The sequence below is a fragment of the Syngnathoides biaculeatus genome, chromosome 7 (genome assembly GCF_019802595.1).
Source record: "Syngnathoides biaculeatus isolate LvHL_M chromosome 7, ASM1980259v1, whole genome shotgun sequence".
Lineage (NCBI taxonomy): Eukaryota > Metazoa > Chordata > Actinopteri > Syngnathiformes > Syngnathidae > Syngnathoides > Syngnathoides biaculeatus.
The window spans coordinates 2,075,537-2,089,255 of NC_084646.1; the positions used below are offsets into that span (position 1 = coordinate 2,075,537).

General features: G+C 42.6%; 1 protein-coding gene across 4 annotated transcripts; it reads right to left on the reverse strand.

The window, feature by feature from the left end:
- Positions 1-216: 216 nt before the first annotated feature.
- On the reverse strand, positions 217-12,998 carry creb3l3a (cAMP responsive element binding protein 3-like 3a). Of its 4 annotated transcripts, none has more exons than XM_061825279.1 (10): positions 12,862-12,998; positions 10,511-10,633; positions 10,151-10,391; positions 9,215-9,348; positions 7,365-7,475; positions 7,185-7,291; positions 4,820-4,888; positions 4,563-4,647; positions 2,916-3,009; positions 217-1,100 (listed from the first exon to the last, which is right to left on the reverse strand). In XM_061825279.1, exons 1-10 carry the CDS (start codon positions 12,880-12,882, stop codon positions 793-795), a joined length of 1,293 nt encoding a protein of 430 aa, XP_061681263.1. In that variant the 5' UTR covers positions 12,883-12,998; the 3' UTR covers positions 217-792. The 4 variants fall into 4 exon arrangements, with proteins under 4 accessions (XP_061681263.1, XP_061681262.1, XP_061681265.1 ...); XM_061825278.1 differs by having other exon boundaries at positions 10,151-10,394; XM_061825281.1 differs by having other exon boundaries at positions 10,511-10,630; positions 12,862-12,954.
- Positions 12,999-13,719: the final 721 nt, after the last annotated feature.

Sequence of the window (13,719 nt, forward strand, 5' to 3'; positions counted from 1 at the left end):
GTGTCTGATAGTGCCAGAGGTCGCCATGATGTGCACACCTGAAGGAGCAGCACTATTTCCAATAAATTGAAGCAAAAAATGTGGCAAAAATCATTTTTTTCCATATATTGTATTTAATTGCCATTTGTTAGTTTTCATAAAGTACAACAAAGAAAGCCAATTCTCTCATAAAAATACATAGCATTTTAAAAATTATTTTTGAGGGAGGGCTGGAATGGGTTCATAAAATTTACATTCATTGCCATGGGAAAAGACGATTTGATATGAGTGTTTTGAGTTACATCCATGGTCACGAAACAACAGGAAAACTGTACATTGTTTTATTCTCTTTTTTTAATGTCAGTCTTCAGTAAATTTGAACAAGGAGAACTGTTAGAAAGTCTGAGAACAGGTCATAAGAAACATTCGTTTTTAATTAGTTTACAGTAGGTCAGTATACAAAAAAAAAAAAAAAACATTTCTAAAGTATTTCCTATCACAAAGTTTCCCGTAAAAGTCTGCGACGTGTCCCTCACAATAAACAGGGGTTCAGTGTAGATAACAAATTACCCAGTGAGATCAGACAGCTGGTATCGCTTATAATTCAAGAGGATGCAAGTTGACAACTAATTTCAGTTTCACATAAATTCAGTAACGCATATACAAAGAACAGGATGTGGGACAATGAAGAGAGGGCAAACAAGACTACGGCTATAGGATATTCATGACATGATTAAAACAAAACATACAAAAAAAAAAAAAAAAAAGCTCCATGAAAAGGATGGTGACAATTCAAAGGAATTGCAGCTTCTTTTACATGTCATCAGCGTTTGGGGGGAGTCTGGTGGAGTGTTTTGGATCCAATGTCACCGTGGCTATGTGGCCAGTGACCGGGTCCACGTGGAAATGCCCCCCGAGGCTTTCCCCGTGACTGCGGTTCGGAGACATTGCGTCCAGTTCTTGGTTCAGCTTCATGTTCCCCATCAGGGTGGTGATTTGCATTCCCGAATCTCCCGGGAAATGCCGGTGCAAAGGCTTCGGTTCGTCTTGGGTCTGCAACGGGGGATCGATGATGTGAAGCATGCGGGAGCCCTCCACGTCCTGCAGGGACCGTGACTGGACTGTAAGAAAATAAAATGAGCCAACATGAAACAGTTTTGCGGTTTATGGGTTGAGGTTATCTTAAGCAAGCATCCTTGCATAATTAATACACGCAGGATTAATAAACAAGTCCACAGGCAAGGATGAGCTGAGCCCATCCTGGGTGGTACTGAGCGAGAGGAGGGGTAGAACCTGATCTCGTCCCCAGCCAGTCACATGGCACATATTCCATGAAGAAACCATTTCCTCCACATTCATAAACAAATTTCAAGCTTAAATTAACCCAGTGGTTTTCAAACTGGGGTGCACATCCCCAAGGGGGGGAAGTGGTGTTATGACAGGGGGGGGGGGGGGTCTACCGTGAACACTTTTCATTAAGTTACACCCAGCAGATGGAGCTAGTTTTACAACCCAGCACACGAGCCCACACCAATCACTGACTGCAGGAATTCAAGATGTTAAAGTGCCACTGTCATGAATTGCACGATTTTTAGTACATTATTAATGAAAAAACGGCAGCCGGCATGGACCAGTGCATTTTTTTCCCACCACAAAACATAATTTTGGCGTATACAGCTTTTTGTAACTCCCGCCATGAAAATCCTCTCGAGGGATTTATTTTCGAGAAGAAGCAGGAAGTGATGTACGTGGCAGTGAGTGGACTCGTTTGTTTCTATTTGTTTTACCTCCGGAAGGTAGCTCGTTCCTTCGTGTTAGCCAAACTGCTGACTTGTTGCATTGCTGGACATTGCTTGAACACTCGGGAGGATGGAATTACCCTTCATAAGTTTGCAAGAGACCCGGTTCGTCGTGAAAAATGAATTGCACGGGTGCAAAGGACGAGAGCTTCGTGGGTTCCAAATGACAGGTAGGTGTGTATACAGCTATTTAAAAAAACAACAGTGTGTGTGTGGGGGGGGGGTGTCGTAATCCATATATCTGGGTTGCTAAATGTGTCGATGTGCGCATCAGGGGGATTCCATGCAGCAGCCGCTGAAGGACGGCCTCCGCAGGCCTTGTCGGCCGGGGTGACTCGTCACTGCGGTGGCTCATGTCCGCTGCGGAAGTGGGGCACAGGGGAGGTGGTTTGGCCGTGATCCTTATATCATCTTAATCTGGCTCGAAACGATAATGTAATATTGCCCTGGACACTTCACTCGATTGTGAGATGTTCTCTTCTTCAAAAAGAGCTTCCGTGTCAGAGAAGCCTGTTGTACTCCCATAGTAGGGGCCACAGCGTGTTTTCAATGGCGAATGTCCGAGGTGACGTCACGGACAGTAAATGCAGCCAATATGGCCACCACTTGGATGTTGAATGAGACTTCGGCAACTTTGCGCATGGATGACGTTGAAGTGAATAATCTTATCTGTATTTTTTGTTTCAATACCTATTTTAGAATGTTTATAGGTATGACACTGGACCTTTAAATTTTAGCAGAAAAATAAAGGTTGGATTTTTGTTTATTCTTGTTGGCTTGATAAAGTTGAGTGTAAATTTTCACCTGTAAAAGAGACCAGTGAAGTGATTATTGAGTATTGCAAGCTAAGCCCGTGCGTATTTGTATAAAAACTGTGTATTTAGCGTGGCTTGTCAGACCTGTTAGGGAATTTTACGCCTTTTTGATAGCTTGAACAAAAATCAGTCCAGTACTACATTTAAATTTAAGGCAATCAAACTAGATGCTATTGAATTGCTCTCCAGCAGACCACACATCCCCTTTACCGGTCAACTCAGGGAGATGTGGTGTTGGGTTTGTGGCTGTCAGTCACTCACAGGGGACTTGTCTGTCACGTTGGCGCTCATAGGGAGCTATTTACCACTCCAGGTTACTCACTTCTGACTGGGCTGTAGTCTCCTTGGCTGACTTTGGTGTCAGCGTAGGGCTTGAGGTTCGGTAAGAGGATTAGGGAGAAGGACAACAAGAGCACCTAAGGCGAGGATAAAAAAGTTAAAACCAGAGCACAAGGGGGACAGAGCGTTAAAGTACACTGCTTGCATATTTTTCACAGAATTCATTCTGAGTTAATGACTGGAAACACCCATCATCCATTTTCCAACAGGGCAACACCCTGAACTGGATGCCCCAATTTGTACCCCAGAGTCACCTTTGGCTGGAAAAACACAATTGTGTCGAAATGCTTTGCTATTGGAGAGGGGAGGAATGTTTCATATGAATCTGTGCCTGAACCCAATTATTGAATACTAGATATACTAAATCTGGTAAGATGGCATTTGTTTATTTCGGTAATCAGGTATTCTGTTGAGGTGTGCACGGTGGCTGACTGTTCTGAGCAGGGTGGGGTAGGACAATAAAGTCCGCTGACTAGTAATTTATGTACGGTATGTATTCCCCCGAGGCATGGATTTTACATTTATTCTGAACAACTGTAATTATTTTGGTGAGGCGTATGGAGTACAGTCGGGTTTATGATATGCAGTGTGTACAGTATATATAGTGTCACTTTTCTCACTTCATCGAGGCTGGTCTAAATAGACACAGAGAGGGCGGGGTTATCAACATTTTTACTCATGTATAACTACACTTCCTTAAATATATTTCATTTTAAACACATGGTTAGATGGTTGGTGTCTATCGTTCACTCTGCTACGCTATTTATGTCAATTGATTCATCAGTGATGGCAATTTCACAATTGAGTACTATGATAGAAATTGATATTTATGTAAAATGGCAATACTAATTGGTCTATTGCCATTTCTCAATGGAGTGCCATCGCAAGACCTATGTAGGGGGAGGCCTCCCAAAATGATTTGGTTGTGTGTGGTCAGGTACAATTTTTAGTGTCTTAGCCACACTAAACCAATGTTAAGCCACCATAAATGATATAGTAGTTCCCCAAAATTGCCCCCCTCCTACCCCCAAGTGAACAGAATGTACCAGCCACACAATATAATGCAAAGTTTGCTGGCCACACAATGCCATTTTTTCACAGCTGGAAAATATCAATCAGCGTACAGCACAGAAACATTACCCAGTGTTATTTTAGTTCATGAATACATTTTGTATGACATTCCATGAACTTTATATTTAATATAGTTTCGATTTAGTCATTTATTTATTTAATTGATAAAATAATGGATGACCCTCATAATCAACAGCAACCACCCTGTTATTTTGTGTACTCTTTTGACTCTTCCCCAGTTGATGTGATCATGAATTCAGCGACTGGGTTCTAACACACACTCATATTCATTAAAGCTCAAATTTCAAATATTCCTGCTGCCGCATAGCCTTGGGGCAGTGCACGCTGTGCTATGGCACTGATCAAAGGCCGAACATGGCTTCCATTCAAAAAAAGGATCTTTTATACTTGGAGGGGCTTTTTTTTTGGTATGTTTTGGTCTTTTGAGGTGTCTTGTCAAGATCGGCCTTTATATACTCATTCACATTTTAGCTTGTTGTCATGGTGTTTTTTTTTTTTTTTTTTTTTAAATGCAGCATCTTGGCACATAAATTCATACCAGCACGCATGTCCCAGTCTGGGCTGGCTTGTTGGATGTATTCATGACGAGAACTTGGAGCCGGCGCAACTGCTCTATTAGAGAACTGTAGAGACACATTCATGAAAAAATAATAAGAAAAGGGACAAGACTTAAAAAAAAAAAAAGGTTGAATGGAGCCTGGAGAGCAAGAGAGGAAAAAAAACCTCCTTTGGGGTTATTCCACAAGTGCTCACACAGGGATAGCGAGAGAGGAGTCATATTTAAAAATATCTTACATGTTACATTTCTCCAGCTGAGAAACTTTTCGCTGCAGCTCCTGGTTATGAGCGCTGCATGCAGCCATCCTGAAAACACACAGAAATGGTGGAAGTCTAAGCTTGGAGCACCCCCACGGTACATGTAGTGTGCAGAAAAAGCGGAGGCTATGGCATTTGACTATATATTCAGTAGACAATCAATACATGTTCCAGTTCAATTATAATTGGTGTTAAAATGGTCCACTTCCTCTAGTTGATCACATTTTGACATTATGAGACCAAGGTGACACCTAACAATTCATCAACAGTACCTCCCCAGGGTATCGACCGCATCACCAAACACAGAGGCAATCTGTAAAGATGAACTTTTTGAAGAACTCACTTGTTTCTTTGATCACTTTGAGGCTCGTAGGCCCACAACGGAATCATTACCAAGCAGCCCACATCTCTTCAACAAGGGATCATAGCCAGAAAAAAAAATTTGTGCGGTGGACAAATAACTGTGCCAAAAAAATATGAGCGTTCATCTGAGATGTCATGCTGTGGCGACCCCTAACGGGACAAGCGGAAATAAACTTACTTTTACAAAATCAATTGTTGAGTGCTATGGATGGTTAACTTTAGGAAATCGACTGGCCCAAAATGGAGTAGCTGGGGCTGACCAACTCACTGGTTTCTTAACGAGAATCGTCAACCTGTCCCTCTTGCGTGCCATCGTCCATCCACGTTCTCCATTGTATATCCCCATCACCAAAAAGAAAACAGTGGTCAGCTTCAAAGACTAAAGACCAATGGACCTTTCCGACTTGTCAATCACTCGTACAATAATAGCCAATCAGATAGCCGGATTGTCTTAACCCCTGGCTTGACACGCCCCTCTTGCCGTATTGTCCCACAAGCAATGCTGGTTGTCAGTAGCGTGTGCTTGGAAAAGTAACTGTTAAGAAGAAAATGGTCTTCAGATTCGCTTGGGGAACATGAAATTCTGATGAAAGATATCCTGCTAGCTTACAAGGGGCCCGCTTGATTCATTTTCCAAAGCCTAAAACACAGTCGACGAAGTGTCTACGATGGATTAAGGCCTGCAGAAGAGCGCACGTACAACTAAATGTGAACAATATCAACAAACACAAGGCTGTATGTTCGAACGTAAGTGAGGGAGAAGTATCTTCTCTGAGTTTGATTGAATTATTATCAGTGCTTTATACATTGCAGGAGAACAACTTTCACTTTGTTAGTGTATCACTGACCTGCTGAATTAAGTGTGTCATGTTTCACGCCGAAGAGTCGGGATAGTGACATGTAAATGCCCCATTTCATGCAAGGAAATGTCTACTTGCCCATTTGTATCACATCCGACTTTTAAGACAGACCACTGGGTTCGTTTACGAGTCAAGTCAAATAAATACACCCACTCACTTATAAAGACTACTGTGATATTACTCGTGATCTTTTCAAGTAAAAAGTACTCACCATGCTTTACATGCACAGTACGATTCCACTATTTGATCCTGTTGGATTTCAATATGAAGTTTGTGAGGAGTCAAACTTTTTGCATTGATCGCCAACGTTTCGCTGTAACTCTGACATTGCATCCTCCTCCCTCCAAAATCTTAATTCCGTGTACATATCCTTGCGTGAAACAGGTGAGACTTTTCTGTAGAACTCTCTTGGACAAATCTGACGCATTTGACAAAAAACATACCCCAATATTATCTGGAATACGCGACAGAGAATCGACTTCAAACATATTGTGTTCAATCGCCATTTTGGAAGCTTGTAGGACATGGCTAAGGGGGTGCGGCTTAAGATAACCATAGGAAAGGTCCATTACACAAACGTGGGGGGGCATGAAATACTTTCAGAGACAAGTCTCTCTCAAAAAAAAAAAAAAAAAAAAAAAGAAAAGAAAAGGGAAAAAAAAAACGCCGAGCTGCCACTAAATGAAGGACTTTTTGACAATCCACCCACAATTGATCAGACTTGGGCCCAATTTCTTCCCAGCTTTAACAGCACTGGCTTCCTACAAGATTGTGGACTGGACCCCCCGCTGATGACACCACGGTGGTCTGGACTCAACTCGAATGAAGATGAGTCATCGCAAAGAGATCAGATAAGGAGGCTTTAAAATAAACAACCTTACACTGAACACCACGAAAACAAGTTTATTTTGGACTTCAGGTAAAGTGGAGCGTTCCAATTGTTTTGTGTACCACAATGGCAAATATAAGCTATTTCTATTATTTTATTCTATTTTCCATCAATCCAGGTTAAAAAAAAAAAAAAGAAACTACGGAAATAAATGTTTTATAAAGAAATGCAACTGGACTGCTCAGATGCTCACGACCAACAACAGAAAACGTGACAAGTGCGGGAATGTTACCTGCTCTCCAATCCATCAATGTACTCTTTCTTCTTTTTACGGCTCTCCTGGGCTGACTGCTTATTGCGAATCTTTCTGCGTATTTTCTTCAGGATCCTTTCTTCATACTGATTACAAAATAGGATGAATGAGAGAGGGAGGCTCGCCAGTAGTTTGAATTGTTTACCCGTCATTACGAGCCTTGGTGAGCGGCAATTGGCTTGGCAGTGTCACACCCTCCTTGGCGAGTAGTTTCTTCTCATCTTCGTTGAGTATCAGTTCTTGAACGGACTGCAGGAATGGCTGCGGAGGCTGGCGGTGAGAGGGGAATGCAAATATGTGAATCAGCAGCGCCGCCGTTTGATTACATTTCTTTACTTTAACTCAGTCTCCAAAGGAGCAGACGCTCACAGAAGAGCTAAATTAGCAGGCAGCCCGCTGCCGTAGTCCTCATTTCACCGCTGACCCCGAAGAAATTTGATGGTGACAAGCGAGGCTAAATTCCACCGCGCCGTTTAATCAACTGGGCTGCAAAGCTCAGATCAATACTTGACGTTTTGCGACGATTCTTGCATCTGAATAATGAAGATAAAAGAACTGAAAGAATTCCAATATTTAAGCAAGAACGCTGGCTGGTATTGACAGATAAGCAGTACACTTGCTTGTCTATGACTTAATCTTACTCGAGGAAAACCGCATTGGAATGATGGGAAGAAGCCACATTTCGCTTTTAACCAACGTTTATGAAAATAGTTGGCGCTGTATCCTGTGTAGTTTAAACGTCTTGAGTCTGAGTCAATGTTGTGGTGCAAGCTGTAAATGACAAAGTTGATCCAACATGAAAGAATAATGCAAAACGACCATTTGGTAAGACTGATTGTGTCAAAAAGAAGTTAATGTTACACATAAACATTACACAAATGTTTTACAAAGCGCCATGGGGGTGTGGGGGTGGGGGTCATTGGCAAAAACAAGGCTCAGTTTCAGCCTTTGCCTCACTTGATCTGACAACATTGAATATTTATTCCGATAGCAAAACGTGACTGTTGTTGTTCAATCGTGGTTAAAGCATGCAAAACCAGAGTGCCATCCATCCATCCATTTTCGTTGCCGCTTATTCTCACGAGGGTCGCGGGGAGTGCTGGAGCCTATCCCAGCTGTCAACGGGCAGGAGGCGGGGTAAACCCTAAACTGGTTGATAGCCAATCGCAGGGCACATCGAGACAAACAGCCACACTCACAATCACACCTAGGGGCAATTTAGCATGTCCAATTATTGCTGCATGTTTTTGGGATGTGGGAGGAAACCGGAGTGTCTGGAGAAAACCCACACAGGCAGGGGGAGAACATGCAAAGTCCACGCAGGCGGGGCCAGGATCGAACCCGGGTCCTCAGAACTCTGAGGCCAACGCTTTACCAGCTGTGTACTCGAGTGCCAATGATTCTTTCATCTTTGCAGGGTACTTCCTGTTATGATGATCCAAGTGCTGTGATGTATCACATCCACCGCATATAAACTTGACACAGGCAATTATTGCATAAACAGTGACTAAGCAGCTGCTCGGCGATGATCTCCACTCTCAGATGGTTTTAAAATCCCATCTGGATTTTTTATGAAAAAGTAGACATGCACTAATTAAAGTTACGATATTTAGGATTAACGTGTAATTTGGCAAACGGCTACGAGAACTGAAAAGACAGGCAACGACATTTAAATTTCAAAATGTAGACTCACGCTAAAAAAACTGTATGATATTAATGATTAACATGTAACCTGGCCAATGGCACGATCAATGACAGAGAAGCCTCTTGGGGATTTCCTGCAGTCTCTCCTTGCTCGTACACAAAGAAAGTGGAGTGCTGAGTTTACACGTTCCGTAAACAAGAGCTGACAAAGTAGATTTCCATTTGTGCTGGGGTGCCGGAACCCATCTTGAAGCCGTGTGTGCTTGCTTTATTTGTCAACATGCTCAAATGTCAACTGGCTATGAGTCAGAGCAGCACATTATTGCCCATGACGCTCTCGTGTGATGCTATTCTGTCTGACTTACGGGTTCGGCCGTGCCGCTCAGCAGCAGATCCTTAACAGTCAGACTGGAGCCAGAACACAGCGGCGCTCTGTTTACATCCGAAGAATATTGAGGAAATCTTGTCCTGTCGGCGGGGAGCTCGACCTTCCAAACGTCTTTACAAACGCACACACAGGAGAGATAAAAAATATGATAATGCACACACAGACAGTGTAATACACTTAATACCACCGCCAAAACCAAGTAAAAACCACCAATTCTATCCAAATGAAATAAACATAACACAAACAACAATCCATTTTCTGAGCCGCTTATCTTCACGAGGGTTGTGCGAGTGCTGGAGCCTATCCCAGCTGTCAACGGGCAGTGGGCAGGGTTGACCCTGAACTGGTTGCCAGCCAATTGCAGGGTACAACAGTCGCACTCACAATCACACCTCGGGCCAATTTAGAGTGTCCAATTAATGTTGTGTCACGTCCAAGCGGTGCGGGGGCGGACCCAAATGCAGGACTCCCAGGCAAAGGCATAATGCTCAGTGGGTTTTATTCTTAACTAAAGATTACACCGTCCAAGAGAGCAGGTTCCAAAAAATGAGAAACAGAGTTCGATGACTATGAATCTAAGTAGCGGAGTACTTACTAACACAAAGCAACGAACTGGCAAATGCCAGTGACAAAACTCCAACTTTAATACTTGGTCTAATCACAGTTCCTCATGTGAAACAGCTGTGACGGGTGACAGGTGTGAGAGATGACAACGCCCAGAGCAGCGGCCCGGCCACACCCCTCGTGGTAGTACCCCAAGGCTTGCTCATGTTTGCTTGCATGTTTTGGGGATGTTGGAGGAAACCGGAGTGCCCGGAGAAAACCCACGCAGGCACAGGGAGAACATGCAAACTCCAATAATTGCCAATAGAAAAAAATAATCAGGGAATTGGGAATCAGGAAAGGGACTTACTGGGTTTCATGGGCACTTGGGCCTCCAACGCTGCCTTGCCCTGCGCCCTCAGAGGACAATGAAAATCGCAGGGAGGGCTCTCGGGTCGTTGGGGGCTATCCATCTGGTCCGAGGGCGGGTCCTCGCTGATACCGCTGTCGCTCGGCGCGGGGGACCAGAGAGGCGAGTCCGACGCTGATTCACCTCCACTCAGGAGAGCGTGGATGAAGTCGGCGTCGGCCTGTTCAGCCAGCTGGAGCATCTGCTGCGGTGCAAGTTGGTGTTATTTTATTTTATTTTTTTTTTTTTACACTCGACAACAAACGATGGTCCTTCTAGAAAGATAAGTGCTCTTTGCAGATGATTGACAGGCTTACTCACATTTGGTTCCTGATCGGGCCAGCGGTGATGCTGGTTGTCACAATGTCCCTCTTCCTCGTTCCGCAGGATTCCGTCGTTTTGATCAAACAGCCAATCGAGCAGCTCCATGCCGTCGTACGCCTGCTGTCGTTGTGACATTTACATATAATTTGTCTCCTTCGTGCTTATTACGACCCACACAAAGGCATTACATTAGGTCACCTTGCTTTACAAGTTATCGTGAGCCTCCCTGAACACAGTGTAGGGTACAATATGTTCCCTGCTCATGAGCAAGATCTGCTCGACATGAGAAAACACACCTTTGTTATTATTTTGATCCATTTAAAGATGCGCGATAGCAAGTAAGGATGAAGGAGGTGAAGACTTCCCACCTCTGCATATTCGCATGAAATGTTTTGCCAATGATACCAATGGTGTCATGACATCACAAGAATCGATTCAAGAGCTGGAGGATATATTTATTTTTATTTTAGAGAATGTTTATACATCCATCCATCCATTTTCTTTGACGCCTATCCTCACGTGGGTCCCGGGGAGTCCTTGATCCTATCCCAGTTGTCAACGGGCAGGAGGCGGGGTACACCCTGAACTGGTTGCCAGCCAATCGCAGAGCACATCGAGAGAAACAGCCCCACTCACAATCACACCTCGGGGCAATTTAGCGTGTCCAATTAATGTTGCATGTTTTGGAGATGTGGAATGAAACCGGGGTAGCCGGGGAAAACCCACGCACGCACGGGGAGAACATGCAAACTCCACACAGCCGGGGCCGGGATTGAACCCGGGTCCTCAGAACTGTGAGGCCAACGCTTTACCAGCTGATCCACCGTGCCGCCTAAAGAGAATGTTTATTGCAGGTAATTCATAATCTGCCAACGAATCCAAGAGTGCTATGATATCAGATGCTCCAATATAAGCGTTATGTAAAAAAAATTGTCTGATTTAAAACTGTCAAAGAGACATTCATGAGACAACTATATTTTTATCTTCCTGGTTTCCTCCCAAAAACATGCAACATTAATTGGACACTCTAAATTGGCCCAAGGTGTGATTGTGAGTGCGACTGTTGTCTGTCTCTATGTGCCCTGCGATTGGCTGGCAACCAGTTCAGGGTGTACCCCGCCTCCTGCCGGTTGACAGCTGGGATAGGCTCCAGCACTCCCCGCGACCCTCGTGAGGATAAGCGGCAAAGAAAATGGATGGATAGACACAATAGAACATAATCCAATAAAAATGCTTTACTTCAAATTCTTGCTTTACGTAGATAATAACGCACAGTTTTGATTGACACGCCCATGAAGAGATGTCATAAAAAATGTTTTTATTGCAACTGTGGCCATGTAGTTGTATTCGCACAGCAATATTACCTCACAATTTTGTCGACCGTACCAATTTCATAACGGTAGCCCAACATTTTGAGCTCTTTCAGCAATCGCATTATGAGAACCAGCACAAATCGTCTCGTGGACTAGAAATTCAGTTATTGATGCTCAAGTTTGACTGACGCTGTCAAAAGAGGTAATATTCCAACGAAATGTTTATCGTGCTTGCTTTTTAACTCATCGGGAAAATCATAATTGGTTATCATGACGTTTTGCCAACGGTACCATGAACATTATGCAATCAAAAGATCTACTCCAAGAGCTGTGCTGGAATTTCACATTGATCTGTTATCAGAGAGGTCATCATTCAATGTGACGCACTAGATTTTATTATGTTATTACAATGTTTTGCCCGTGAATCACAAAATTTACTGCAAAAGCTGTATTATATCAATTCAAATAATAATGTTCAGTCATCTACACTGTTAGATTCAAAGAAAAGTGTAACACATGATGTATTATTACTGCAATATTTTGATACCAGTCGAATCACAAAGTGAGACGATCAGGGAAAAAATTATGAAAAAAAAATATCTGTACATACGTAACACTCAAAAGTATATATTACACAACAGTAATCAGGTTCTAAGTAATTAATTTGAATCTATACCAAAAAACCTAATCCAATAATATTAGTTTTTCCACAAATTTCTGGTATTTACAAAGTAATAAACATGTCATTAGTTACTTTCAAATTTGATTGTCTACTTAAACCAAAGATCAAAATGGTAATCAATGTTCCACATTTTTTTTTTTATACCCTTTTGTATATTTTACGGTATACTTGTAGCACACAACAATAAATCATAATTTCGCTGTTTCATATCGTTCTCATCCCTATAAGTTAAGATATTTAAGATATAGACTTTGCTCTTTCTTACTCAACGATCTTAATCGTTGAAGAGAACCCAAAAAGTACCATTATATTAACTGTATCTTTTTTTGGTTGAATATATAATATATATTTACCTGATCCGGGTAGTGCTCCATAGCGTCCCTGCTCGGTTAACAAAACCAAGGAGGCCCCCCAACACGAGAAATCCCAGTCAAAATATCCCGTTTTTGGACAAGCCTTGTCACCGAAGACTTTCTATTGAATCACTCAGCTGCTCCTGTCGGGTCCAAAGTTGAAACTCCAACGCAGCGCACCCAGCTCGCCACACAGCTTGGCTCCCATTGGCTCAAGCTAGATGGGACCTGACTGCTAGCGTTAGCGCACAACTACACTATGATACATCTTGAGTGTCTCGCTACTTGAAGACGTATGGCACATCGCAGATGACAACGTTACTGTAACTTCTTCTATTTCGGTGTCTTATTTACATACAGTCTTTTGAATTTTGCCATATATTTTGAAGCAAAAAAAAAAAAAATAAATAATGCGATGGCTCTCGTAGGCAGTGAACAGCAGCACTTTTTAAAAGTAGAAGATATCAAATCGTTACAACTTGTGTTATTAGCGATTCATAAAGACACTCTGTGGGGATACCAGATTGTGATTGGAATTGTGCTTTGGTGAAGCTTGTGGGAACAGAACAAAGTGTCGTTTGATGGCGGTAATCAGTGTTGAGGGGGGGCTTACGAGCCAGCTAGAGTGCAAAGAAGTAGATAAACATAATCAATGTTTTCGGACTTTAGAAGAAGAAAAATGTTGCTTTGTCTTGTCGCAGCATTTTTTTTGAAAAAAAAAAAAAAAAAAAAAAAAAAAAAACCTAAACATTTGCTGGTTCTTTTACAGAGGACATGCAATATTTTCGTAGATCATGTTTTTCTAGTATTTGGGATGCAATATTGTCTTTTATGATGCTTCCGTGAGCATGTGAAATA